The sequence below is a fragment of the Microcebus murinus genome, chromosome 10 (assembly GCF_040939455.1).
Source record: "Microcebus murinus isolate Inina chromosome 10, M.murinus_Inina_mat1.0, whole genome shotgun sequence".
Lineage (NCBI taxonomy): Eukaryota > Metazoa > Chordata > Mammalia > Primates > Cheirogaleidae > Microcebus > Microcebus murinus.
In genome coordinates this window covers 53,832,769-53,855,061 of record NC_134113.1, presented here as the reverse complement: position 1 = coordinate 53,855,061, position 22,293 = coordinate 53,832,769, and the positions used below count along the sequence as shown (strand labels likewise).

General features: G+C 44.7%; 3 protein-coding genes across 3 annotated transcripts in view; 2 read left to right on the top strand and 1 right to left on the bottom strand.

The window, feature by feature from the left end:
• ARF3 (ARF GTPase 3) overlaps window positions 1-8,191 on the top strand; it is a 31,957-nt gene extending 23,766 nt beyond the window's left edge. The window contains exon 6 of the mRNA XM_012759392.2: window positions 7,948-8,191. Coding sequence (XP_012614846.2) covers window positions 7,948-7,969 — 22 coding nt within the window. The 3' untranslated portion in view covers window positions 7,970-8,191. The remainder of the gene's footprint in view (window positions 1-7,947) is intronic.
• On the top strand, window positions 3,997-8,191 carry FKBP11 (FKBP prolyl isomerase 11). The gene is made up of 6 exons (XM_012759176.2): window positions 3,997-4,368; window positions 4,555-4,620; window positions 5,037-5,124; window positions 5,429-5,462; window positions 5,835-5,905; window positions 7,948-8,191. The coding sequence occupies exons 1-6, from the start codon at window positions 4,240-4,242 to the stop codon at window positions 8,163-8,165; spliced, it is 606 nt and encodes a 201-aa protein (XP_012614630.1). The 5' UTR covers window positions 3,997-4,239; the 3' UTR covers window positions 8,166-8,191.
• Window positions 8,192-8,557: 366 nt separating this feature from the next.
• Window positions 8,558-20,450, bottom strand: DRC2 (dynein regulatory complex subunit 2). The gene is made up of 8 exons (XM_012759051.3): window positions 20,092-20,450; window positions 19,341-19,508; window positions 11,921-12,090; window positions 11,280-11,418; window positions 10,284-10,481; window positions 9,882-10,100; window positions 9,044-9,193; window positions 8,558-8,959 (listed from the first exon to the last, which is right to left on the bottom strand). The coding sequence occupies exons 1-8, from the start codon at window positions 20,221-20,223 to the stop codon at window positions 8,588-8,590; spliced, it is 1,548 nt and encodes a 515-aa protein (XP_012614505.1). The 5' UTR covers window positions 20,224-20,450; the 3' UTR covers window positions 8,558-8,587.
• Window positions 20,451-22,293: the final 1,843 nt, after the last annotated feature.

Genomic DNA, 22,293 nt, shown 5'->3' with positions numbered 1-22,293 from the left:
GTTAAGAACCTGTTATAAACATACTTAAAAACATTTAAAAAGCAGTGCCCTGCTTACTATCTGGCACCTAAGAAGCATTGAACCTTGATGAATGAATGGGTGAATGAACAAACATCATTGCTCTTAATAGCCCAACATCATTGGGCAAAGTGGGTATGGGGAGTTATGGTAGAGTTTTTCCCTACAAGCTGAGACACCTTTGAGGGAGTAGGGGCTTTTCTAGGTGTGATTTAAGTTGTGCCTCCAGCCAGGGTTTGGCCAGCTCCCCTCCTTTCCCAGAACCATCTCACCTTTCTCTGTCCTTCAGTTTTCTTCTAACTTGACCCAAGGAAAAAGATCCTTCCATGGTCCCTCCCCAGTCCTGGTGGGCTTGTGCTGCCCTCTGTAGGTGGATATTGTCTTAACTATAACAGTTTTGTCTTTTCCATGCCTACTCCCAGGTGGAAGACACCTTCATAGCACCATTCCAGTCACCTGATGCATCAATGCACTGTTACCTCTTTGCCCAGAACCTTTTAATATGTTCCTAACCGTCTTAGTCTGACATTCAAGGCTCTCTACAACCAGCCCTTAATTCCCTCTCCTACCACCTCTGTCCACTCCTGACCAAATCCCTTACTTTAGTCAAATTGGTCCATTCATTTTTCCCAAACATCTGGCCCCGCCTTTACCCCCTTTCTCATTTGTTTAAAAATCCCGCTCCAAGATCCAGCTCCTTTCACCTCCACTAAGCTGCCTGTGCCCTCTCTAACCACAAAGACTTTATCCTCCTCCCCCACTCCTTTAGCTCTGTTAGCACAACTCATTCAACACCTCCCACACATTCCCTTGTGTTGCTATATATCTTGTTCATTCATTTAATATTTAATTTAAAAATTATTTTTGTAACCAACATAATTTTTATTGTAAAAGATACAACAATACATAAATATAATGATCAGCATGTGGAACTTGTTACCCTCTACTCTTCCCATTCCCATCCCCAAACATAACCATCCTCAGCTATTTGGTATGCATCCTTCTAATTCCTCTTCTAAACATATGTACCTAGACACATTTAGGGCTGGGTTAAAATATAATTGGGCTCATATCGCAACCTTTATTCTGCTACTTTTTAAACTTAAGGGTATATACATTTATTTTAGAAATACTCCATATTAGTATGGTTAGATCTTTCTTTTTAATGGTTTCTTGGTATTTCATAGTATAGTAATCAAAATAAATCACACCTGTGATCCTAGCACTTTGGGAGGCCGAAGCGGGAGAATTGCTTGAAGCCAGGAGTTCAAGACCAGCCTAAGACCCTTTTCCTACCAAAAATACAAAGTTAGCCAGGCGTGGTAACATGTACCTGTAGTCCCAGCTATTATACTTGGGAAGCTGAGCCAGGAGGATTGCTTGAGACCAGGAGTTTGAGGTTGCTGTGAGCTATGATGATGCCACTGCATTTTAGCCTGGCTGACAAAGCAAGACCCTATCTAAAAAAAAAAAAAATATTTGTCTAGAATCTGTTATTTGGAGTGTATTGTGTAGCAAGTATATAGGGAGCTCCAGACATGATGACAACTTTGTCCTTGCCATCAGTGAGCTGGTGCTTTGGGGGAGGAGATAGGAATGGAGGGCTGGGGCATAGACAGTTGCAACATAGGGAAAAATATAATGATGTCCCCAAGTGTATCCCTGAAGTTCAGAAATAGAGGAAGTCACTTCTAGCCAAGGGAATCAGGACTTCATTCACAGAGGAGATGATATTTGAACTTAGACTGGAGGGCGTTTGACAGGTGAAAGAAGAGCATGAGCTTGGGCATAGAGCCAGAAACGAGACGTAGGTTTGTCTGATGCCAGACCACAGTCTATGAGTAGGAAGGGGATTTGGTTCAATTCATAAACATTTAGCAAGCATTTGTATGTCAGACACTATGCTGGCAATGAGGAGATAGAAGTGAGAAACCGGTTCCTGTTTCTAAAAGGCTTTCAGTTTAATGGAATAAAAGCCAAGTTTAGAAAAGTTGATTAGGGCTATATGACAAAAGCTTTAATTAGCATATTAAGGAGTCAGAATTTTATTTATTTGGGCAATGTGAAGTCCTAGTAGGCTTCATAGTGGGCAGGTGATGTGACTGAAAGATAGTAGCAACGTACAGAATGGTCTAAAGTAGGGAGAAGCTGGGGTTGAAGGGTTTACCACTCCTTTCTTAAAAAATAAGTTTATTTCTACCTCAGTTAATAGGTGTCTGTGGTAGGCAATCCAGGGGTGGTATGGGGGCTCTCCAATGATCAAGGGCTTAGGCTTCTGTCTTTTTGCTTCACCTTCCTAGCATACAGCTTCCATCCTCATGGTCACCTCATGGTGACCACGGCTGCTAGAGCTTAATTTATCTCATCTACATCCAGGCAGCAGAAAGAAGGAAGGAAAGATGATTGGGGGGAGGGAAAAGAGTACACAAAGACACACTTCCTAGCTAAATTAACTCCTTTTAAGGTGTCTTCCTAGAAGTCCAAGACAATACTTCCAACACTTCTGTTTATGTCCTATTGGCCAGAACTTAGATGACCATATCTATTTTTAAGGAAGACTTGGATATGTAGTTTTGTGGGGATTTTTTATTTTTTCTTTTTTAAAAAATTGAGATATAATTTGTATACAGTAAAATACACAGATCCTAAGCATACAGTTTGATAAGTTCTAAGAAATGCATGCACCCATGTAACCCACAGCCTTCTCAAAATATAAGACATTCCATAACACCCCCCCCAAATTCCCTCCTGCTGAGGGGTGTCTTTTTTTTTTTTTTTTTTTGGTAAACAATCCAAAAGAGAGATAATGAGGGCTTAATTAGGGTGAGACTAGAAAGGAAGAGCTGGAGAGACCATGGATGGAGAAGCCAAGGAAGACTGGTTGGATGTGAGAGATGAGAGAAGAATCAAAGAGAATGCTGGTGGGATGTGGGAGATGAGAGAAGAATCAAAGAGAATGCTGGTGGGATGTGGGAGATGAGAGAAGAATCAAAGAGAATGCTAACAGCAGAGCCACTAACAGGAACGGGAGATTGGGAGGAAGTCTGTGTTGTTGCTGATGGGATGGAAGGAGAAGGAAGAATGAGTACAGTATTGGGTGTGTTGAGTTTGAGGTGCTGGCTAAACACCCAGGTGGAGATACCCAGTAGACAGTTGTGTTTAGAACCTGGGAGGGCATTCAGAACCCAATGGCATCAAATACCACAGTGATGCTAAAGAGAACAAGGGACCAAGAACCAACCCAAGAATTTGGTGACCCAAGAAGTTGGAGCTTGCTGATGACTTTTGAGGGAGCAGAATCCAGACACCAAGGCCCGAGTGACCAGTGGGGGGTTAAATCCAGTAGGATCACCCAAAATAATCTTAAAACCTTTTAAAAAACTGAAGTCTTTGCACAAATATAAAAGGTTTGTATGTGCTGCCCTTTTGAGAAGTTTGTTGAAAGGTGAAAGGAAATGGTAGGAACAGAGGAAAAGATCAAGGTTCACCCCATTCTAACAGGAAAATAGCCCCTTGCCCTTTTCAGTCAGCACTCCCAAGGACAGGGGATAGGATAGCTCCCCTGTCCTTGAATATACAACTCCCCTTCTTTTGAATATACAACCTCCAGAAATTCAAGCTGAAGGGGTGGAGGAGGAACAGGGATGCCACCTATAACAACTGCCTAGGTGGGTGGGCCAGCCAGACACTGCCAGGAGAGGTGTGAGGAAAGAGCAGAGAGCAAACATGCTGGACTCAGATAATCCTGGGTTTGAATCCTGTGTCTGTTATCACCTGGCTTGATGACCTTGGGGAAGTTACTTAATCCGAACACCGTGTTTCCTTATCTGTAAAATAGAAACAACTATGCCTACCTTTCGGGGTGGTTTTGAGGATTAGAGGCTATTGTCTGGCACACAGTAGGTAATAGTAAATGGGTGCTGTTAATATAACAGATTATAGTTCATCTGTCCCTCAACCCCTGTTGTGGGACAGAACGGGCTAACGGACGTGTCAGAATCTGAGACCTCCCGATCTTCCAGGTTAGAGAGGGCTCCCTGCGGCCTCCTCCCTTTAGGAGGTGGGGACAAGGTGGAGGAAGGGCTGCAGGAGGAGGAGCTCAGGCATCGCGACCCGCCCCGTCCCGTCCAGTCTGGTCTGGGCGCCGAGGGAACGCTGTCCTAGCTGCCGCCACCCGAGCAGCCTGTCCTGCTGCCCCGGTGCCCTGCCCCGCGTCCAGTCATGACCCTGCGCCCCTCACTACTCCCGCTCCATCTGCTGTTGCTGCTGCTGCTCAGCGGCGCGATGTGCCGGGCTGAGGCTGGCGTTGAAACCGAAAGCCCCGTCCGGACCCTCCAAGTGGAGACCCTGGTGAGGAGGAGACAGTCCCGGACCCCAGTGCCCATGGGCCGGGCCTTGTGGGGAAATACGGGGCTCTCAACGCCCGGGAGCCGGGAGGAGAGGGAGTGCGGGAACGGAGTTGGGGGCGGTGCTGGGTCCAGGGGCGAGAACGGGATCTTTGGAGGTGCATCCGTGACCCCTGTAGTCCGATCGTAGGTGGAGCCCCCCGAACCGTGTGCGGAGCCCGCTGCTTTTGGAGACACGCTTCACATACACTACACGGTGAGGGGTCTGGGGGCCGGGGCGGGGCCTGGGAGGGGGCGGCGCCCTGCTGAAACACGTCAGCTTTGGCTCGGACACGTGGCAAGCGGTTCTGGGGAAGAAAGTCGGTTCTGGGGAAGAAAGTCGGGGCCCAGGGGTCGTCTAGCACGTGGCCGGGGGAGGGGCGCTGCTCTTCCCTGCCTTTTTCCCCTCCCAGCTTTTCCGCCAGTTCCTACCGGGCACTGAGAAGCGATCTCCAAGAAGTGCCAGCCTTTTGGGGCTTCCTGTGCCTTTCAGCCCTGAAGGGAATGCTAGGCTGTAGCAGTAAGGGGGTTGCTGCCTCCCAGCGGGCCAGGTGTGTGTAGTGGCCAGGTGTGTTGCCCACTGCTGGGAGGGAGAGATACTAGGTGTACGCTCTCCATGTTCTCTACCCCCAGGGCAGCTTGGTAGATGGACGTATTATTGACACCTCCCTGACCAGAGACCCTCTGGTTATAGAACTTGGCCAAAAGCAGGTGATTCCAGGTACGTGACCTGTTCCTCCCTTTCCACCTCTTCCCAATCTAAGCCCTTTCTTAGCCTCTTCAGGGTTGAAGAGGCTCTGGAAATGCTCCCCCTGGAATGAGTAAGACCCTAGGATTCTACCAGCTACCTCCTGAGATTCAAACCCCATTTCTAATACTCCTCTTGCCCCATACCCCACTGGAAGTCAGGGATTTAAGAAGGGGGGGGGACTCAATTGAGGATCCAGGGGGAGCCTTTGATTCTCTTCTTGTGGGATTTGGGGAATGTGGGTAGCTTCCAGTTCAGTTGTGTCTTCTTCCTCAAGGTCTGGAGCAGAGCCTTCTAGACATGTGTGTGGGGTGAGTATCTGGGCAGGGATGGGCCTGGGTATCCCCCTTGCATGGTTAGAGGCTTTCTTCGCCAACCCCGCTCCTCAAGGAGGCAGGAGAATGTGGGATAAAGGACTCTGACTTAGCACCGGACAGGTCCAAATCAGCGGTACCCCTGAGGGCATCCAGTGCCTCCATGCCTCTGGCTGTTGGTTTTATTGGAGGAGTTGAGGCATGTGGGGAGATGGACACCTTTGCTGGTCAACTTGCTTGGTGCTCAGACGGAAAAGTTCATGTTTCGGGTATGAATATCCAGGGGGTTTTGCTGGTGGAGCTTCAGATGGACTGAAGCTGCTGGCACACCCTCCTGCCTCTGGCTGTGACTCACGTTCCTTCCGTCAGAGAGAAGCGAAGGGCAATCATTCCTTCTCACTTGGCCTATGGAAAACGGGGATTTCCGCCATCTATCCCAGGTAATCTGACTAGGTCTCTCTCCCAGGCCCTGAAAATACCCAGTCCCTAAGAGCTATGAGGAGCTATACATACTTTGTCTAGAGCTTGAGAAGGTCCAGACCAAGTTTGTTGAACTGGACAGGAGTGGCTGGGGCCTCCTTCTGCAGGGCCACTTTTTTTCTCCTCAGATCACCCACAGGGATTAGAGACATATAACCTATTAAGGCCACCTGGCTTGACCTCTGGCAGCCAGCGACTTTTTAGGGAAGAGACACCTGCTTGAGCCACATGGGTCTGTTGCCTGTACTACACTTCCCAGAACTCTGGACTTCTTTCCTGCCTTTTTCCTACGACTCTACGCTGTGTTATTTGTGCAGTTGGCATGGTTTCTCACCATAACCCCCCTCCTTCCTTTCAGTCTCCACCAGGGAAGAGATTGTAAAAATAATCACAGTCAAGTAATTCAAAACAAAACAAAAAGCAACTTTTAAAGCCAAGTCTACCTCATAACTTTAAAAGCCATTATAAGTCACTGCTGATACCTATTCTTGAGGGTCTGAGACTAGACAGATTTCCCAAGACACGTTATCTCTAGCTTTTGGTTATAACAGATGTTCTATTAGCTAAAATGTGTTTTACTCCACAGAGATTGGGATTATAATTCTTATTCTAGTTCCAGTTTAGAAGAAGGCCTGGAAGGAGGGTAGGGGAACCAAGGAGAAACTCCTTTACCCAAACTCCTATTATCTTCCCATTCCTGGTGCTGCGTGTTTGCTTCTGTTTGCACCTCTTCCCCCACTTACTCCTGTTCCACCAGCCCTTTTACTTCTTAAGCAACAGCCTTCTTCCTCTCCAGCTCTTATGTTGATATTCTTATGTTCTTTCTATTAATCATATTGAGTATGCTCATTGATTGATAGAATATTTAGAGTCCAGCTTATAATTTCTTTTCTTTTTTTGAGACAGAGTCTTGCTTTGTTGCCCAGGCTAGAGTGAGTGCCATGGCATCAGCCTAGCTCACAGCAACCTCAAACTCCTGGGCTCAAGCAATCCTGCTGCCTCAGCCTCTCAAGTAGCTGGGACTACAGGCATGCACCACCATGCCCGGCTAATTTTTTCTATATATATTAGTTGGCCAATTAATTTCTTTACATTTATAGTAGAGACGGGGTCTCGCTCTTGCTCAGGCTGGTTTCAAACTCCTGACCTTGAGCAATCCGCCCACCTCGGCTTCCCAGAGTGCTAGGATTACAGGCGGGAGCCACCACGCCCGGCTGAGACAGAGTCTTACTCTGTTGCCTGGGCTAGAGTGCCATGGCATCAGCCTAGCTCACAGCAACCTCAAACTCCTGGGCTCAGGCGATCCTCCTGCCTCAGCCTCCCTAGTAGCTGGGACTACAGGCATGTGCCACCATGCCAGGATAATTTTTTCTATATATTTTTAGTTGGCCAATTAATTTATTTCTATTGTTTAGTAGAGACGGGGTCTCACTCTTGCTCAGGCTGGTTTCAAACTCCTAACTTTGAGTGATCCACCCATGAACTCCTGACCTTGAGTGATCCACCCACCTCAGCCTCCCAGAGTGCTAGGATTACAGACATGAGCCCCCACACCTGGCCTTAAGAGTCTAGTTTGTTTTTTTTTTTCTATTTTTTTCTTTTCTTTTAAGAGTCTAGTTTAAATCCAGTTAATTTCAGCCCTGCAAAGATTCTATCTATGTGGGTATTTAGAAATGGGTTACGGTTAGTATAGAGGGTTTTCTCACTTATAAATGGAGAAGAGCCTGTACATTTCATATTCACAGAAAGTTTTCCTTCACTGTCAAAGACCTGTTACTGAACCCAAGCCACATGTGTAATTGGGGTCAACATGACTATCACTAGACTCTGCTCATAATCCTCCTCTGCCTTCGTCTAAGGGAATTCAACCTCACATTTAAATCTTGCCAGCTTCGTAGTTGTTGGTTTTGCCGTGGCTCACTCTCCCTGTTTTCATTCAGATTCTGAGCCCTGGATAAAATGTACCAAGATTCTAACCATCCCCTCCCCTCTGCCTCTCCAGCCGATGCAGTGGTGCAGTATGATGTGGAGCTGATTGCATTGATCCGAGCCAACTACTGGCAAAAGCTGGTGAAGAGCATTCTGCCTCTGGTAGGCATGGCCATGGTGCCAGCCCTCCTGGGCCTCATTGGGTATCACTTATACAAAAAAGCTAACAGACCCAAAGTCTCCAAAAAGAAGCTCAAGGAAGAGAAACGAAATAAGAGCAAAAAGAAATAATAAATGATAATTAAAAGAAAAAAAAACTCCTTTGCATTCTTCACCTTAGACTTTCTGAGGCTGCTTTTATAAGTGAGGTAAAAAGGTGTTCTGAGTTGGATCTTGCCTGGCATGGGGGTGGTTGGAGGCCTTGTATCACTCTTCCCCTGGCCTCCTCTTGCTGTCCTAACTTACCCTAAGGATCTGGTCTTGAATCTTCCTGTAAGATCTCTAGGTGCTTAGGGTATAGGTTTTGGCCATCCCACAGTGCCCTGACTCCAAGGAGCAGTGCTTCATTGAGGAGTAAGCCTCCTGGTAGTTGCCTAGCTATTGTCTCTACTCCCTGGGACCGCAGTAATCCGAGTGTCTCAAAGCAGACTGTCCAACATGGCAAAGATAAAAGGAGCTTATAAACTCCATGGAAACTTTTAATAGCAAAGTCCTCAGGTCTCAAAACAGAAATCTCTGGGGGTTGAAAAAAGATTTTTCTCCTTGGATGACAGGGTATGGGAGATCACATGGGCTGCTTCAATGATATTGTAAGTGGTTCGATGTTGTTTGTCACCTGGCTGGGCTACAGGTGTGGGCGAGGGCTGGGGTAAGTTGCTTCGATGGTTGACTATGAAGAGTGGGTTGAGCTGGCTCAGCACTTCGTCACTCACTGAGATGCCATCCAAGTACTGCTTCAGCATCTCCCGCAGCTTCCCATTGATTTCCAACAGCTGGGCTCGTCTGTGTTGGAGGCTCAGTTGCTCCAGTTTCACTTTGTTGTACCTTTTCCAGAAATTCACCATCCCTGTGTAGTCCATCATCACCTGGGAGTTGAGTAAAAGGGAGAAGGTGTGCAGCGGGACCTGTTAGTGAATGCTGCCCAATGCCCCATAACACCCAGCCTTTACCTTTGCGAGCTCCTCAGTAAGCCCTCCCCAGTTAGCCTCAGTCCCCTGCTGCTCCTTAGGAGTCAATACTGATGAATAAAAAGGCAGCACTTTTTCTTCCTCTGTTTCAAATTTCCTACATATTTCAGCAAGTTTAAGGATCTTTTCACCCTGTTGGAAGCAGGAAGAGACTTATTAGTAAAGAGGTGGAAAGGGGAGATAGTGGAGTTGGTTCCCCTGCTTGAACCTGGGAACACTAGTCATCCAAATGGGAGACAATAGTAATAAGTAACATACAGTGCTTACTAGAGTGTAAGTAACATACAGTGCTAACATACAGTGCTTACTATGTAACAAGCACTATCCCAAGTATTTTACACTCTTAATTATAAAATTAATTCATTATTAATTCATTTCACTTAAAATGTAAGAGAGGGAGGAAACATGGAATAAAAAATGTATTCCAAGTGTCCACTCAGACAGGAAGCAGGAAGAAGCCCTCCTCTATCTCTTCCAAATCCTTTTCACCTTGCAGCAGCAGTCCCCAACCTTTTTGGCACCAGGGAATGGTATCATGGAAGATAATTTTTCCATGGATGGGGGGGGGCAGGTCCAGAGCTCAAGTGGTGATGAAAGCGACAGGGAGCAGCTGTAAATACAGATGAAGCTTAGTTGGCTCACCCCCTTCTTAAGTTTCATGGAAGACAGTTTTTCCACAAATGGGGTGGGGGTGGGGGTTGATGGGCAGCAGAGCTCTGTGGCCCAGTCCCTAACAAGCCTAGAAGGGATGGTTGGACTGCAGCCCTGCAGGGAGCCAAATTCCTTAGCTTTGTTCTGACTTCCCTCCCGCCCATGTTACCTTATCAACAATCTTTCTCAGGACCTTGAGAGTGGCATTGCTTTCCAGGGTGAGTTTGACTAAGTTCTCCTGGGATGCTGTCCGGGCCTGAGTTCTTTGAGCCTTAAGTTTTCGCAGTTGTACAAGAACCAATTCCTTGTCATTACGGACATACTGGTTCTGATCTTCACTGTCACGGCTGTGTATCATGATCTTGCCCCTTAAAATAGTTATGGCATCCTGGGAGAACAGAGATTAGAGGAAACACTTGACCAGTGAGTGTCTTCAGTGACACAGGTAAAAGGGCTTCCTGGGAACTAAAATCAGAATATTATCATCTTTTCCCAACCAGACCCAGTGGAAATTGGGGGAAGATGAAAAGAACAGTTAAAACAATGAGTATTTCTGGTTGGCTACACTAACCTGTAGCTTCTGTATTTTTCTCATCTGTGCTTCAATCTCTTTGGAGCTCTTCTCGTCCTTCACCTTCAGGGTCTCAAAGGCAATCTTTCGATCCTCTGTGGCATCAGTATAATTCTTGAGGGCATCCTGGAATCTTCTCCACAGATCTTCCACTGTGTTCTCCAGTTGTAGTCTTAGAAAATGCTTCTCTTCTAAATTCTAGGAAGTGACCCCAAAATAGATAATGGTTGGAATTACCCTATTAGTGCCCTTTCACTTCCATCAGCAATCTCACCCTCTTGAACTGTTTGTAGCAAAGGTCACCAATGGAAATACCTACAAGGACCAGGCAGATGATATAAATAAGTGGTGTGGGCTGGGTGGGGCCTGTGGCAAACTAGAGAGGAAATGCTCTGTCTGTGAGGGGGAGGGGCAGCCACTCAGCTCCTCGTGAGTGTTGCCAGACCTTTAAATTTTTCAGGAGAAGCTGAAAATTTGGATTTTTATGTGACATGTCTCCAATTTTTAAATGTAGGATATTTATTCAAAAATTTTATAAAACACTTTGGGGTAAAATAAAAACAAAGAACCCGACACCCACACCTAGGTCTATGGGCTGGCTAAGTTTGCAACCTCCAGGATGGTGGAAAGCTCTTTGGGCCAAGGAGCAGGAGACCTAGATTCTCCTTCTGGCTCCACTACAAACCAGCAGCAAGACTTTGGCAGGTCATTTTATGTCTTTGGGCCTTAGTTCTTTCATCTGCAAATCACAGGGGTGAAGCCAGATAGATGATCTCCTTGGTGCTTTTTAGCTCTAAAATGCATTCCCTTGACATTTTAGAATAGTCCTCCCTCCTGACCAGTTTTCATAAAATTACAAAAAGCAGTAAGGGTACCTACAGTGGCAACAGACTTTTATTGACTGTTGGTTAAAGGGCTCTCTTCTAGCTCTAGTAGCCTTGAGTACTTTTCTCTCACTTTTCTCCTAGTTCTTTCCCATCTGCTTTCCCTCTATACCTTATTTTTGAGATCGTCCCACATGCTCTGGAACTCCAGCTTGCTTTCATACTCAGAATCTATACAGTTCTGTTCCATGGCCATGAAGACATCTTGTAGGTAGCGAATCTCTTTCTCATGTTGGTCAATAATTGTCTTCCTATAGGAGACAAGACACTGTCCCTGCTCTGAGGGATAAAGCATATGGACCAATAATGACCACACAGAGCAGTATATAGTAAAACTATATGAATGGTACAAACTCGTAGGTACTAAAGGAGAAAAGAGAGAGGGAGGGCTCTGTTCCTTTCAGGGCCACAAAGAATGAATAAGATTATTTTATTTTGACTTCTAAATAGGTAATACATTCACATGATACAAAAATCAAAAAGTACAAAAGGTTAGAGTAAGAGAAGTCTCCCTCACATCCCTGTCATCCCTGTTGCATAGAGACAGGGGCCTGGCATGGGTAAAGGGAAACTAAGACTGCAAGCTTAACCTGAGTTTGTTTAAAAGGAACTCAGGATCTTCTCTGCTGGGAAGCACGTCATAATCAAGGTGGGATGCTCCAACGTACTAGCCACTTGCTTATAGGCAACTCAGTGACACAGATTCTGGGCACTGCCCTGCATTTAATTCCCCATCTCTTAGGCCCCCCATACCTTTCTGTCTCAAACTCCTTGGTTAGGGCCTCTAGCTCCGTGTTGTAACTTTCCTCCAGGAGGTTAAGCCGACGCCTCTGTAGGGCCAAGAGCTGGTCAACATTGTGCAAATGGCTGCGCAGGGCATGGGCGTACTGCTCCTCGGCTTCTGACAGGTCTTTCGCTAAAGACTGGGCAGGAAAAAGAAAGTTACCATTCTAGCTGAGTGGCATCTATATGAGAAAATAAAAATGTATTCAGCTGACTGGCTGGATGGCACGATGGCATTTTTTCTTTAGTTCCTAATGCCAATTCTTTGGCTTTAGGAGTGCTAGCTCTCCCATTCACTCTTGACTATAAAGCAAGAGTAACGTCAAGGAGCCCCATGAAGCCAGCCAGTGTCCACTGTGGACAACTAACATTTACAATGATGGAGCTACTAATAAAGGGAACCAGGGATGCTTGGAGAAATGGCTGATTTGAGGTGTGAGGCAGAAAATATGTTGAACCTAGGGTGTCTTATCATACAAGATAGCAAAGAAGCTAGCTAAGACCAATAGGGTCATGTCAGAAGGAATCAGGAACCAACATGTAATGGCTCACTGTGGCAGATTTTGTTTTCTAAAGAAGAGCATAATAATATCTCCCAACCTACAATTTTCTGCAATTTGATTTTGACACTCCCCCATCAAAAGTAGAGTCTCTCTAAGGATACCCTAATCAAAAAAAAAAAAAAAAAAAAAGTAGAGTCTCTTCTTTGATCTCTTTGAATTTAGGCAGACTTGTGACTACTTGGATCAATAGAAAATGGTGGAAGTGGCTGGGCGCGGTGGCTCACGCCTGTAATCCTAGCACTCTGGGAGGCTGAGGCGGGCGGATTGCTTGAGGTCAGGAGTTTGAAACCAGCCTGAGCAAGAGCGAGACCCCGTCTCTACTATAAATAGAAAGAAATTAATTGGCCAACTAATATATATAGAAAAAATAGGCCAGGCATGGTGGCGCATGCCTGTAGTCCCAGCTACTTGGGAGGCTGAGGCAGTAGGGTTGCTTGAGCCCAGGAGATTGAGGTTGCTGTGAGCTAGGCTGACACCACGGCACTCACTCTAGCCTGGGCAACAAAGTGAGACTGTGTCTCAAAAAAAAAAAAAAAAAAAAAAGAAAAGAAAATGGTGGAAGTGACACTGTGCCAGTTCCAGGCATAGCCCTTGTTTGGCCTGGCAGCTTCTGTTTCCTGCCTCCTGGAATGCTTGTTCTTGGGATGCTCCCTCCAGGAACCCAACTGTCATGCTGTGAGAAGCCCAGTGCACATGGAGGGGCCCCATAAAAGCATTCCAGTCAACAACTGGCTGAGCTCCCAGCTGGCAGATTCAACTGCCAGGCATCTTGGACATCCATCCCAGTCAAGTCTGGGATGTCTGCACCTCCAAATGACGTCTGACTGAAAACTGTTCTTACTTGAGAGACCCCAAGGAAACACCACCCTGAGTCAGTCAACCTACAGAACAAGGAGAAATAAGAATAAATTGTGGTTTTAAGCCACTATTTCAGGGATGGTTTGTTACATAGCAATAGATTTTTACACTTCTACTGGCAAAAAATGGACAGTTTGATCATCAGTAAGGAAAAGAACTGCAGTGTATTGAAGAATATCAAATATATTTGATTGTGAGTTCATAAGGATACTTAAAAAAAAAATCAGCTGGGTGTGGTGATTCACGCCTATAACCCCAGCACTTTGGGAGGAAGGTCAGGCCAGGAATTTGATACCAGGAGCTTGATACCAGGAGTTTGATACCAGCCTGGGTGACATAGCAAGACTCTTGCCTTGTTGCTACAAAAATAAAAATAAAAATAGGCCGGGCATGGTGGCTCACGCCTAGTAATCCTAGCACTCTGGGAGGTCAAGGGGAGGCAGGCAGATTGCTCAAGGTCAGGAGTTCGAAACCAGCGTGAGCGAGACCCTGCCTCTACTAAAAATAGAAAGAAATTAATTGGCCATCTAAAAATATATACACAAAAAATTAGCCGGGCATGGTGGCGCATGCCTGTAGTCCCAGCTACTCAGGAGGCTGAGGCAGGAGGATCACTTGAGCCCAGGAGTTTGAGGTTGCTGTGAGCTAGGCTGATGCCACGGCACTCACTCTAGCCTGGGCACAAAGTGAAACTCTGTCTCGAAAAAAAAAAACAAAAAACAAAAAAATTAGAAAAAAAAAAAATTAGCCAGGTACAATGGTGTGTACCTGTAGTCCTTTGGGAGGCTGAGGCAGGAAAATTGCTTGAGCCCAGGAGTTTGAGGTTACAGTGAGCTATGATCATGTCACTGTACCCCAGCCTGGATGACAGAGTGAGACCCTGTCTCTAAAAATATTTTAAAAATTGGCTGGTATTCTGAGAGTATGTATCTGAGAAAAAAAAAAAAAATTGGCTGGGTATGGTGGCTCATGCCTGTAATCCTAGCACTCTGGGAGGCCAAGACGGGAGGATAGTTCAAGCTTAGGAGTTCAAGACCAGCTTGAGCAAGAGCGAGACCCCATCTCTACTAAAAACAGAAAGAAATTAGCTGGACAACTAAAAAAAATATATAGAAAAAATTAGCTGGGCATGGTGGCGCATGCCTGTAGTCCCAGCTACTCAGGAGGCTGAGGCAGTAGGATTGCTTGAGCCCAGGAGTTTGAGGTTATTGTGAACTAAGCTGACGTCAGGCATTCTAGCCCAGGCAACAAAGTGAGACTCGGTCTCAAAAAAAACAAAACAAACAAACAAAAATTTAAAAATCAGTTAACATTGGTGAATGTCAAACAACCTATTTATTTATTTATTTATGGAGACAGGGTCTTCACTCTGTCCCCCGGGATAGAATGTAGTGGTATCATCATAGTTCACTGCAATCTCAAACTCCTGGGCGCAAGTAATCTACCTGCCTCAGCCTCTCAAGGAGCTGGGACTAGACTACAGTTTCACACCACACCTGGGTAACTTTTCTATTTTTTGTAGACACGGGATCTTGCTCTTCCTCAGGCTGGTCTTGAATTCCTGACCTCAAATGATCCTACTGCCTCGATCTCCCAGAGTGCTAGGATTATAGGTGTGAGCCCCAGTGCCTGGCATTTTTTTTAACCTGTAAATGAAGAGAAGAGAAAGAATCAAACATTTATCTTGCCCTTCCTATAGGAACTATACTTCTGGGTAACTTAATGATAAATGATGGGGAGTATCTCTTTACAGAAGTATTTAAAGCTAATAAATGATAAAAGAATGATAATATTAGAAAGTCAGCATTTAATCCCCAACAAGTTAGTGGATCATCAGTGACTCCTCACATCACAAAAAGAGAGATAACTAGATGTTATGTGCCACCTTATAGAAGAATACAACATCTCCAAGCATCTAGATTCAGTTACTAAAATATAAGATATAAGGAGGACAAAGCAACAGTACAGAATAGTATACAGTTGTAAAAAAACAAAATAAGGCCAGGTGCGGTGGCTCACGCCTGTAATCCTAGCTCTCTGGGAGGCCGAGGCGGGCTGATTGCTCGAGGTCAGGAGTTCGAAACCAGCCTGAGCAAGAGTGAGACCCCGTCTCTACTATTAATAGAAAGAAATTAATTGGCCAACTAATATATATAGAAAACATTAGCCAGGCATGGTGGTGCATGCCTGTAGTCCCAGCTACTTGGGAGGCTGAGGCAGTAGGGTTGCTTGAGCCCAGGAGATTGAGGTTGCTGTGAGCTAGGCTGACGCCACAGCACTCACTCTAGCCTGGGCAACAAAGTGAGACTCTGTCTCAAAAAAAAAAAAAAAAAATCAGACATTGTCTTCCAAAAAAAAAAAAAAAAAAAAAAAAAAAAAAGCTCTTTATAGGAAAATATGGAAAAATCCTCAAGATTTATTAACTGAAAAAAGCAAGAGGGCAGAACAGTGTGTAATACTGTCATTTGTGTAAAAAACTTTACTCATGAAACTAGAATTATTGGGAGGAACACTGGGTGGCTGGCTGGCACTGGTGGGAGGAAACTTCTCTATATAACCTTTTTCACCTTTTGAATTTTGAACAGTATGAATGTATTACCTTCAAAAAAGTAAAACAAATTAAAATTAAATAAAACAGAAAAGCATTTACTGAATGCCCACATGATCTAGGCACCTTGAGTCCACTCACTGTTAACTACCATGACCTCTACACAGAGCTAGCTTTTACCTTATATGTTTAGAATGAAAAAAAGATCCTATAAAATGGGTTCTGATAATAGAAAACTTCACTCACTCAACAAACGTGGACCAAACCCCTGCACCAGTACTGCTGAAGATTCAGAGATGTTCACTGCTCCCAAAGGAGCTAATAGTCTAGTAGGAAAAGAGTTACCTAAACGGAAAATCATAATATCATATGGAAATAGCTATGAGGTTGATACTTTATTAAGTGACAATGGAATATAAAGGACTGAATGCCTATATCTGACTAAGAGCACTGGGGAAGGCTCATCAAAGAGATGTCATTTATGGGGGATGGACATGCTTGAAGCTCTTACTCGACGGGGGAGGGGGGCATGGGCAATATAAGTAACCTTAACACTTGTACCCTTGGCCAGGCGCGGTGGCTCACGCCTGTAATCCTAGCACTCTGGGAGGCCGAGGTGGGCTGATTGCTCGAGGTCAGGAGTTCAAAACCAGCCTGAGAAAGAGCGAGACCCTGTCTCTACTATAAATAGAAAGAAATTAATTGGCCAACTAATACATATATAGAAAAAATTAGCCAGGCATGGTGGCACATGCCTGTAGTCCCAGCTACTTGGGAGGCTGAGGCAGGAGGATCGCTTGAGCCCAGGAGTTTGAGGTTGTTGTGAGCTAGGCTGACGCCAGGGCACTCACTCTAGCCTGGGCAACAAAGGGAGACTTTGTCTCAAAAACAAACAAACAAAAAAACCACTTGTACCCCCATAATACGCTAAAATAAAAAAAAAAATTAAAAAAAAAAGAGATGTCATTTGTATCAAGTCTTGAAGGAGGAGTGAAAGTTTGCCAGGAAAACTGGGAGATGCAGAGACTTTCAGATAGAACAGCATGTGCAAAGGCTACGAAGGTAAGAAACAAGGTTGCCTGCTTGAAAGGTATATAGGTAGGGGCTAGATCATGAAGTGCCAACAGTGGGGAAAGAGAGCAGGGCACGGCTTTGAAAAATACTTAAGGAGAAGATTTATACAAGACTTCGTAACAAAAGAGGTCAGGCATGGAGGAAAAACCTAGGATGGTTCCTTCCCAGATTTCTGGCTTAGGTGATTTGGTGAATTCAGCCACCCTAACAGAAAGTATAAGGATGACCAGATTGTGGGGGATGGAGAATGGGCTGTCTGGGGAAGGAGAAGCTCATGAGTTCAGTTGTGAGGATAGTGCAACAGCCAGAAACAGGTATCTACAAAGCCTAATATAAGGATTTGCAAATCAAGAGAAAAATCCAGGCTGGTGTTATAGATTTAAGAGTCATCAATATGTGAGTGGTATTTAAAGCCAGGGTAATGAATAAAATTGTCTAGGCCCCAGACAACTGGTCAAAGAATGAGATGGCCAGACTCAGAAATCTGGGGAATGCTAAAGTTCAGGGGATGGTGAGAGGAATATAAACTCGCAAGGAGGACTGGGTTTATATGTTCCAGAGGCAGAATAAATGTCAGAATGCCATGGAAACCAAGGGAGAATTTAAAGATGTATGGCATGACCAAGAGTGTCAGTGCCATAGAGAAGTCAGGTTAGATGAAGACTAAATGAAGCCACAATTTTGGACTGGTGGCCTTTACCAGAGCATTTCCTAGAGAAAGGTGTAAATCAGCTGTTCTGGGATGCAGGATAAATAGGAAGTGAAGAAATGGAGATAGCACGTGAGGATCCCTAACAATTGCATATTTCATATGTATAGTCTCAGTTATTCAGGAATGAACCTGAAGGTGCTTAATATTAGCAGTGTGTGATTTACCTAAGGCAAGGACTATAATCATAAACTGCAAGGCTATTGGGCAGGAAGAAGTAATCAGCTCATGGGTAAACATGGCCAACTGCTCAGCTTCCCTTAATGAACACCGCTGGTACTCTTCTCATCAAGTCTTTGATAACTCCTAACAAGGGCCTAAAAAAGCCACTTAAGAAGCTGTAAGGCATAACTAGTGGGTTGAGGCCTTCTAATGTATAACGGTTTTTGCAAATTTGGGGACTCTTAATATATATTTCTTGAGGCTGCCCAAGGTCTGCAGAATTTTTCCCCCTGGGTTTAGGCTATGAAGGAGAGATGTGTGTTTTCTAGAGGGGGAATATCATGTTAGCGATGTCTATTTGCTATTACTGTGGGATTTTTTGTTTTGTTTAAAATGGAAATGACTAAGGAGTAGTCAGTAAACAGAGGTAGGATACAAAAAGTAGCATGAAAGAAGGGATATGGTAAAATACCTTAGAAGAAAATATGGGATAGAATTAAGAATTTAAGAACCTCCTAAGAGCATAAGGATAGCTGATTGAATTGCTTAGAAATCCAGAACTGTGGCCAGGTGTGGTGGCTGATGCCTGTAATCCTAGCACTCTGGGAGGCCAAGGCAGGAGGATGGCTTGAGGTCAGGAGTTCAACACCAGCCTGAGCAAGAGTGACATTTCCATCTCTACTAAAAATTAAAAAAATTAGCCGGGTGTGGTGGCACACACCTGTAGTCCTAGCTACTTGGCAGGCTGAGAAAGGAGAATTGCTTGAGCCCAGGAGTCTGAGGTTGCTATGATCTAGGCTGGCACTCTAGCCCAGGCAACAGAGTGAGACTCAGTCTGGAAAAAAAAAAAAAAATCCAGAACTGCTTTTACCTATGGAGATCTTCCCAACCTTATCCAGGACCACTGAAGTTGAATCAAAGAGGCCAAACAATTTGGTTGGATGAAGCACATGAAGTAGGAGTCAAACCCATGCTCTAGTCCTAGTTTTCTCACTGACTAGCTATGTGACCTTGAGCAAGTCAGTTCCCCTCTCTGGAACTGAGCCCTCTGACATTGAAATGAAGGTGTGGAACTCATTTCAAGTCACCAGGTGATGTCTACTGTGCCTTACATCTCTATTATTCTATAGTAATGGTTTGGGGCAGTAGATGACCAAGGGGAGTAGCTCCTTTAAGGGAGGGAAGGGGATGAATGACAGCCAGTATTCTAATTTTTATTTCAGTGAAAACTGTTATTACCAATAGCCTGGCTTTCTCACAGCCTGCCTCTTGTGAGGGCTTTAAGATTGATTAATTCACTAGGCTCACTCTATAAGAGAAGAGGTCAAGAAAACCATACTGAAGGATTTCCTTAGAAAGAGTACCTACCCATTTTCTGCCATTAATTTACAATCATAGATTGAAAGATGTTAAATTAATACAATTAAATTTTAAATTTTTAATAATTAAAATAAAAATTTAAAAAAGAGTACCTACCTTGATGACACTGTTCTTGCAGTCCACCACTCGTTCAAATGTCTGGCTGAGGATCTCAATGTCCTTATGAAGTTCTCTGGTCTTGACTTCCCGAAGGACAGTTCTCCACTGTGTGTTAATCTTATTAAGGTTCAGAGCACTGTTGTGTTCCTCCTTGGCCAGCTTGTCCTATGTGAAGGAATAAATACACCTCCAGGAGGTCAGGGCTAACATCCCTGACACAATACAACAAACAAGATCACTTTTAATTTTTCAGCTGACATCTTACCCCTTGTCTTTTCCCAGTGACCAAAGCTCCTGATGGCTAACACCAGGGGGTTCCTGTTCTTGTTTTGGGAGGGCCTGAAGTAAGATGGGAACAGCCTGATGGCATTTTAGGAAGGACAAGGGTGAATTTCCTTGAGGGTGGGAGCAGCAAAGCAGGATGTTGTTTGTAATGAACCATCTCCAGGGAGAATATCAGAATTCCAAACAGGTCAGACAGCTGACAGGACCTGCTGTCCTAGTTCTGGGGCTCAGTAGAGACTGCTAAGCTCGAAGCTATACCAAACACCCCCTCCATCCTTTGCAGAGAACTCCCCCACCTCCCAAACAATGTTGCCTGAAATCTAAGTACATCTGGGTCTCAGGATTTCCGGAGGAGGAGGAGGCCGGAATGAAAATGAAGCGGCGGCAATGACAGGGCAGAGACAGCACGGCCAGGGCAAAGGGTGGGTGGAGTTGGGCAGGACGCAATGCAAAAGGCCATCACCTTCAAGAACTGGCTGAGGAGCCTCTCTTTCTTCTTGGCCATCTCCTCCTCTGCCAGCAACTTCTGCTGAAACAGAAGCAGCTGCTCCTCATCAGACATGGGCGTCTTGGCCTTTTTTTCTTTCTTAGACATTGCTAAGCGAGGGATTGGATCCTGGCAAGGAGCCTTGGCCCCCCTCGGCCAGCGTTAGAAAGGGTAGAGGGAAAACGTCCCTACAAATGGGGCTTCCAGAACTGCCCTGGGGCTGTAGTGGAACCTTAGATCTCAGCTCTGGGCAAGAGAGAGCCCCTGCTATTGGCGAGACAGACAGAGCTCCGGGGTGAAAAGACGCATCTCGTCTCCTAGCAACGAGGTCCTCGCTAAAATGGCGCGGCGAGAGGCCAGAACCGAGAGGTATTGGAGCGCCCCCTGCCTACGGGAGGACCGATGTCAGTTTTTAAGAGAAGGTCCTTTTACCTGTCAAAAACCCTAGTCTCCTCAGTGCACTTTTAAAAACCTTATTGTTTGTTTGTTTGTTTTTAATAGAATGGCTGTAATAAAAATGTAATAAAAAGTGTTGCATAGAATGTGGAGAAACGGGAACCCTCGTATATTTCTGATAGAAATGTAAAATGGTGCAGCCACTTTGGAAGCTTGGCAGTTTCTTAAAATGTTCAACATAAATTTACCACGTCACTCAACAATTTCACTCTAAGGGATCTGCCTAAGAGAAATGAAAACATGTATCCACACAAAGACTTGCACAGGAATGTTAGCCATATCACCCATAATAGCCCAATTGGAAAAATTGGGAACAATCTAAATGTCTATGTCAGCTTGTGAATAGGTAGACAAACTATGCTATGTCTATCCAATGGAATACTATTCAGAAATAAAAAGGAACAAACTATAGATACCTGTCACAATGTGAATGAACCTCAAAAATATGCTCATTAAAAGAAGCCAGACACAAAAGACTGCATAGTGTATGGTTCCATGTATATGAAATATCCAGGAAAGGCCAAGCTATTATATAAATACAGAAAGGAGATCACTGTTACAGCCTTAACCCCAATTAGATGGTATTAGGAGGTGAAGACTTTAGGAGATAATTAGGTTTAGACATGTCATGAGGGTAGAAGGGCTCCCATTGTGGACTTAGTGTTCTTAGAAGATGAGAAAAAGACTAGAGCTGTCTCTCTTGACCTTGTAAGGATACCAGGAAAAGACTGCCACCAACAAAACAGAAACAGTGCCCTCACCAGACACCAGATCTGCCAGCACCTCGATCTGGAACTTCCCAGACTCTAGAACTGTGAAAAAAAAATGTTTTTTTGTTTAAGCCACCTAGCATATGGTATTCTGTTGTGTGTGACAGCCTGAACTAAGGCAATTATCCATTGCCTTTGGGAGTGGAAAGGGAGATTAATAGTAAATATGCATGAGGGATCATATTGGGATGTTGAAAATGTTCTAAAACTGATTTATGTTGGACAACTTAATAAATTTGGTTTAAAAAGTTATTGAAGTCAGTTGCAGTGGCTCATGCCTGTAATCCTAGCACTTTGAGAGTCCAAGGTGGGAGGATCACTTGAGGCCAGGAGTTTGAGACCAGCCTGGGCAACATAGTGAGAATTTGTCTCTATAAAATGAAAAAAATAATTATCCAGGCTTGGTGGCAATCTCTGGTAGTTCTAGCTACTCAGGAGGCTGAGCTGGGAGGATCGCTTGTGCTCGAGAGTTTGAGGTTGCAATGAGCTATGATCATGCCACTGCATTCCAGCCTGGGTAACAAAGTGAGACTCTGTCTCTTAAAAAAAAAAGTCATTGAATTGTATACTTGAAAATGGTGAATTATTTGATATGCAAAACGTTCCTCAATAAATTTGTTTTAAGTGTGAAATATAGTGCTCGTATTAGGAGTCTCCAGAGATACAGAAATAATAGAGTATGTGTGTATTTATTATATTTATTATAAGTAATTGGCTCACAAGACTATGGAGGTTGGGTAGTTCCAAGTCCTGCAGTTGGCAAGCTGGATATCTAAGAGAGTTGATGTGCAGTCCCAGACTGAAAGCCAGCCAGCTCAAGACCAAAGAAGAGCTGATGTTTTGGTCTGAGTCAGAAGGACAGTAAAAACCAACGTCCCAGCTTAAGCAGTCAGGCAGGAGGAGTTCCTTTTCCTCCGACTTTTTGTTCTATTCAGGTGTTTGTTCAATGATT

What these genes read in the sequence shown, in the direction of transcription:
- FKBP11 (XM_012759176.2), top strand. Translation starts at nt 4,240, where the DNA reads ATGACCCTGCGCCCCTCACTACTCCCGCTCCATCTGCTGTTGCTGCTG. An exon ending in CCAAAAGCAGGTGATTCCAG is followed by an intron (nt 5,125 to 5,428) that starts GTACGTGACCTG and finishes TTCTTCCTCAAG; the next exon opens with GTCTGGAGCAGAGCCTTCTA. An exon ending in CTTCTAGACATGTGTGTGGG is followed by an intron (nt 5,463 to 5,834) that starts GTGAGTATCTGG and finishes TCCTTCCGTCAG; the next exon opens with AGAGAAGCGAAGGGCAATCA.
- DRC2 (XM_012759051.3), bottom strand. Translation starts at nt 20,223, where the DNA reads ATGTCTAAGAAAGAAAAAAAGGCCAAGACGCCCATGTCTGATGAGGAG. An exon ending in TCCTCAGCCAGTTCTTGAAG is followed by an intron (nt 19,509 to 20,091) that starts GTGATGGCCTTT and finishes TCCTTCACATAG; the next exon opens with GACAAGCTGGCCAAGGAGGA. An exon ending in TTACTGAGGAGCTCGCAAAG is followed by an intron (nt 8,960 to 9,043) that starts GTAAAGGCTGGG and finishes CTCAACTCCCAG; the next exon opens with GTGATGATGGACTACACAGG.